Here is a 6,000-nt window from a genome sequence, read left to right as displayed (position 1 = left end):
TTACAAGATGAGAGTCCCACTAATAGATTTCTTGAGATTCTTAGTACTCATTCTTTCTCTTAGTGGCCCTTTAGTTTCTGCAGATGCAACAGCGAGGCAACACTTTAATAGGTATGAAACTGATAACTACGGTTACACACCTCCTTCACCAATTTATGGTGCCCCACCCAGCTACCCAACACCACCAACACCAACTTACAGTCCTCCGATATATCCACCACCAATACAACAACCTCCGACACCAACTTATGGTCCGCCTATTAAACCACCACCGATACAGAAGCCTCCAACACCAACTTACAGTCCGCCTGTTAACCCCCCACCGGTGCAAATGCCTCCGACACCAACTTACAGCCCTCCGATCAAGCCGCCACCGGTACACAAGCCACCGACACCATCTTACAGTCCTCCAGTCAAACCACCACCGGTGCACAAGCCTCCAACACCAACTTATAGTCCCCCTGTTAAACCTCCACCTGTGCAAAAGCCTCCAACACCAACTTACAGTCCACCTATCAAACCACCACCAGTACAGAAGCCTCCAACACCAACCTACAGTCCCCCGATAAAGCCACCACCGGTGCATAAGCCTCCAACACCAATTTATAGTCCTCCTATTAAGCCACCACCAATTCAAAAGCCTCCCACTCCTATCTATAGTCCCCCTATAAAGCCACCGCCAATACAAAAGCCACCGACGCCAATATACAGCCCCCCAATCAAGCCGCCACCGGTTCAAAAGCCTCCCACGCCAACATATAGTCCCCCTGTAAAGCCACCACCAGTACATAAGCCTCCGACACCAACATACAGTCCACCAGTCAAGCCACCGCCGATACAAAAACCTCCAACACCAACTTATAGCCCACCAGTTAAACCACCACCAGTGCAGAAGCCTCCGACACCTACATACAGTCCACCAGTCAAGCCGCCGCCGATACAAAAACCTCCAACACCAACTTATAGCCCTCCTGTTAAACCACCACCAGTGCAGAAACCTCCGACACCAACATATAGTCCACCTGTCAAGCCACCACCAATACAAAAACCGCCAACACCAACTTATAGTCCACCAATCAAGCCACCACCAGTTCATAAGCCTCCGACTCCAACCTATAGTCCACCTATCAAGCCACCACCAGTGCATCAGCCTCCGCCACCAACATATAGTCCTCCAGTAAAGCCACCACCAGTGCATCAGCCTCCGACACCAACATATAGTCCTCCAGTAAAGCCACCACCAGTGCAAGTGCCTCCAACCCCAACTTATAGTCCTCCTGTAAAACCACCACCAGTACAAGTGCCTCCAACCCCAACTTACAGCCCTCCTGTACAACCACCACCAGTACAAGTGCCTCCAACCCCAACTTACAGCCCTCCTGTACAACCACCACCAGTACAAGTGCCTCCAACACCAACATACAGCCCTCCCATAAAACCACCACCAATACAATTGCCTCCAACACCTACTACTCCATCGCCTCCACAAGGTGGATACGGTACTCCGCCTCCTTATGCATATGTATTGCGTCCTATAGATGTAAGCAATTAGAGAAACAAGTTACAATATATAGCTATTTCCTAAATTATGGCCAAAAAGTCTTTCTAGCACAGAGGATGTGTAAGTTAAAGCTACATATGGTACTGCTTATTATATGGTAAAAATAAATAAAGTTTTATAGTTGGTTGTTCATAAAAATGTTACAATCGAGCTCGGTCTTGATATCTTTAAATGGTATGCCATACTTTGAGTTGAAGTGTTATCTATGTCCGCATTTTCTAAAAATTTTAACAACGAATGTAAATTTTGTGTTAAGATAATCAACCTCAAGTAAACTATGTTGATATACTTGAATTCCATGAGACCAATTTTGGCAGCTCTATACTTAACTGCGCTAATATATATAACAGAAATCATAAATCAGACTCAATATCTACACCAAACACTACTCGACCCCTATCTGAAATGATAATGAATAGCATATTCGTATGGTTTAGTAGCAAATTCTATGATAAAGAAAACATGTTCCTTGTTTGTATTATTATTATCAAAACAAATACGAACATTTCTGACCCAAATTTTAAGTCATCCTGAAGATGGAAACACAATGGACACCAAATGAAGCGAACCACTTATATTAAATATATATATATATATATATATATATATATATTTAATACTATCCAATATTTGCAAGGAGGTATATCTTGTGAGTTAGAGTAACTAAAACTTCTTTGAGCAATTTTCGACCAAATTCCGAGATAGAAATCAAGGAGATTTGTTAGAATCCTTGTTGATACTCTAAGCACTGAGAAGCTTCGGATAGAGCTTAAATGAACACATGAGAGTCATGGTGGTTGTCTGAACGTTGGAAAAATGTTGCAACGAGAAGGGGTATTTTCGTCTTTGTCTATTCTCATCAGTATTTAGTAGTAACTTAAAAATAAAAATAAACACAAATCCTAAATAATTTCACATTAAAATCATGCTTCATAAAGGACAACATAAACCATCTTCAGACACTAAAGATAACACACAAACTTCAGTTCAAGCATGGACCTGAAAAGAACAGCTTATATAGTTACATGGCTCTACACATATATTATATCATATATTACATGAAAGACACAATATAAAGATAATAAACGGTGCGTCTTATGGGATACCGATGATGGGGAAGAAAGGAACGTAATAACTAGTAGGGGCCAACCCCCACTCGGGAGGAACAGGAAAATCAACGGTCTTGGATGAACCAAAAGGGCCGAGGCTTCTTGGGCATGACTTCAAGAATATCAGCTTTGAAGAGAGACCATATTTATCACCCCCGAGCTTAACAATCTTCGACTTAGCGTTATTTTTGAAAGCATAGAGTTGCTTGAAGCTTCCTTGGAGTTCCGCTTCACAGTTCGATTTTACCCTAGAGGGAAGTTCCGACATGAACTCGCCTTTCTTGTCAGTTGTGACGGTAAAACGTGTGTTCATATGGCTACAGCTAACCCTGACCGTAATCCCTATAACGAAGATATAAAGTCTAGTCAAAAGTGTTTTGAGTATAGATAGGTGTATACTAGTAAAACGATAGTCATAAGAGAGTTAAAATTACCTGAGTAATCATAATCGCTGGGACAATCGAAACAAGAGACTTTTCCTTCGACGTGTGCGTGTGAAGCATATACCACGACGCAAGATGAGAGAGCTGCCGAGAAAAGGAACAAAGATAAGAAATTTAACTGCCAAGCCATTGGAGAAGGCACAGATCACTTGAGGAATACATAATGTAGAAGATGTGTGTATATATAAGTAAAAAAAAAGAGATATTTTAACGATACAAGGACAGTCACAAGTTTTACAATTGCTTCATTACTGAATGGGTCCCAAAAAACGAGCATGGTAGTTGGCTTGGCGTTAAATGAACGTGTATCTAAAATCTTATCGGTATATGAGAATTTATGGGAACTCTAGTCAGTTATTAAGTTAGGAAAATCTGACGCAAATAAAACTTTGTTGGTGCTAATTAACGTTTTAATAGTATAAGTTGTTCAAAGATTGTAAGTCATAGATAGAAAACATAAAACTTTCTAATTTACTATCTTCGCGTACATCGCAGAACTAGTCCACTTTTTGACTAATCTTATTGACAAAAGCATATAACAGGAAAAAAAAAATATTAACTTTTTTTCTTCATATGAAAAGTATTCGAATGATATAGAGTAAACATTTGTTGTGGGAAAAATAAAATCTCAAACTGAAACAGTATTATAGGTGTCACAAGAATTAAATAAAGAAGCGAAGTCCGAGTATGCAAAATAGTCAACATGATTTTAATAGGAGCAATAAACTGTTGCGTTCGTTCCACCGTATTCCTTACTCTATTTTCATGCAATTGTCATTTCACCGTCGGTGGCTCTCCTTGTGGCTTTTTGTCGCATTGTTTTATTATAAGAATGTAAATATCATTATATCATTTAGGAAATGACATTTTAGGTTTGTATATGAAGTTAGTTCAACCTAAAAGGATGGTCTCATACCAAAACAAAAGTTCAAAAAACATGGAAGCATCAAACATTTGAGATTAATTTGATCGATTAATTAAACTTTACGTGATGAGACTATATATATTGCTAAGAAGATGAAGCAAACTCAATCTAGAGACTCCCCTAAGAGAAACCGGGACATAAAACAAGAACAAAAAAGAGGTGGACGCCCTTTCAACGGTAGCCCGAAAGAGGGGTTACGTGAGCGATTAGCAGCATGCATGCTTTCTCACTTTACCAAGATCCTCATTTAGTTAGGACAAAATAAAACAAAAGTTGCATAAATATCTGATATCATTATGAGTGTTAAAACCAAAATAAGTACCCCATATTTGCGATATAATACTTCTGATATTTAATGTTAAGAGATGACCAAATAAATGCAGATCATATTTGTCTTTAACTTTGAGTAGGTTCAAACGTCTAGTAGGACCAGTCTCCATTCCCCAGCCTGTTTTCTTAAAGATTCTATCATTTTCTTTAAATCAGGTTGTTTAGTAATTCAACTATACTTCAAATATAGTGTAGTTACTTAAAATTTAGTTTCCTGACAAATGTTGTTTTGTATTTTTAGTGGAAATATGTTTGGTAATATTTCTTATTTTATCCTTACCAATAAAAACAATTGTACAATAGATAAAACTAAAAATATAATTATTTTTATAATTAATGTGTAAAATCCTTAAATTATATTTAATATGAACGAGGGAATATAAGTATGAACTGATCCACTTTTCATACTGGGTAAAACAAGATTGCTACACATTATTAATAGTCACATGCTCTTAGCCTCTTAATTACCTGAGTAAAACGCCATTGCCACACGTAAATTTACTGGTCAAACGAGTTGACAAAGTCTACTGTCACAATGTCACAATGTCACATTAAGCTCTATATGAAAACGTTCTTTTTAAAAGCGACGATTTAAATCTAAAACGACAAACGACAAAACAGAATTAGAATCTTCGGTGAAAAGAACAAAACCAAATTATAGACGCAAGAGAAAAAGTCAAGTTTTATCCTAATTAGTAAAAGTTTAATCAAAGCAAGGAAGCTTAAACTTTTGAAAGTCGCTTGCGAAAAATTCAACGAGCGGGTCAAGTTATAAAACGATTTACTACACACACACGCGGTTACTCAAAATCGTATAAATAGAGGCGTAGCATAACCTTAAGTGTAAGATTTTTTATATACAAAATGGAAGTCTAAAGGCGTAACATTATGTTTTATATATTCCTCCTATCCCTCCTCAATCATACGCAAATCCAAACCGTTGGTTCACTTGATCAAGCCTCTCTCTCATCTATTGATCTAAAACGTCATGATCACTTTACTGTAGAAACGATGTTGTTTCCTAGTGATTTTGTGCGAAGACAGCTAGCTGGTGGAGGTGGTAGCAGCGGTGGTGGTGGCGGTCGAGGTGGTTCTTCAGGTGGAGGCAGTAGTGGTGGAGGAAGTCGCGGAGGAGGAGGCGGTGGCGCAAGGGGAGGAGGAAGCTCAAACCGTGGTGGCGGTGGTGGATCCGGAGGAAATAAGGGTGGCAAAGGTGGAGGGGGTGGCGGAGGCCGTGGCGGTCGCGGTAATGGTGATGTAGAGGATGGTGATAGTGGAGGCGGTAGCGGAAATAGTGGGAACACTAGAGGTGAAGGACAACAAGTTCCCGTAGTTCCAGGTGGCAGATTTCCAAGCGATGGTGTCCAAATTCAATATTCTTTAGCATTGTTCATCTTCACGGCATGTTTAGTTATCATTTAGTAGACTCAAAATTTTTCATTTTTTTTTAGTTGAAATCTTTTTTTTTTTTTAATATAATAATTGTGTTAGGTAACGTACTTGTACAATGTACATGTGTTGATCGGCTTGTGTTAAGCTACGTACAAATAGTAAACTGATAATAATGAAACGATCATGCATACAGCTAGGGTCCTCAAAAAGTTTAAGATCTAACAAATGTATAGCCCCTCA

The 6,000-nt window shown here is 39.0% G+C and overlaps 3 protein-coding genes across 3 annotated transcripts in view; 2 read left to right on the top strand and 1 right to left on the bottom strand.

Annotated features, from left to right (window-relative positions):
- LOC104703565 (proline-rich extensin-like protein EPR1) overlaps positions 1-1,757 on the top strand; it is a 2,827-nt gene extending 1,070 nt beyond the window's left edge. The window contains exon 2 of the mRNA XM_019228063.1: positions 186-1,757. Coding sequence (XP_019083608.1) covers positions 186-1,552 — 1,367 coding nt within the window. The 3' untranslated portion in view covers positions 1,553-1,757. The remainder of the gene's footprint in view (positions 1-185) is intronic.
- Positions 2,454-3,285, bottom strand: LOC104703563. The gene is made up of 2 exons (XM_010419593.2): positions 3,105-3,285; positions 2,454-3,012 (listed from the first exon to the last, which is right to left on the bottom strand). Exons 1-2 carry the CDS (start codon positions 3,241-3,243, stop codon positions 2,657-2,659), a joined length of 495 nt encoding a protein of 164 aa, XP_010417895.1. The 5' UTR covers positions 3,244-3,285; the 3' UTR covers positions 2,454-2,656.
- Positions 5,211-5,938, top strand: LOC104703562 (glycine-rich protein 23-like). The gene has a single exon (XM_010419592.2). It carries the CDS (start codon positions 5,257-5,259, stop codon positions 5,788-5,790), a length of 534 nt encoding a protein of 177 aa, XP_010417894.1. The 5' UTR covers positions 5,211-5,256; the 3' UTR covers positions 5,791-5,938.

Source organism: Camelina sativa, chromosome 7 (genome assembly GCF_000633955.1).
Source record: "Camelina sativa cultivar DH55 chromosome 7, Cs, whole genome shotgun sequence".
Lineage (NCBI taxonomy): Eukaryota > Viridiplantae > Streptophyta > Magnoliopsida > Brassicales > Brassicaceae > Camelina > Camelina sativa.
This window is presented reverse-complemented; position numbering and strand designations above follow the sequence as displayed.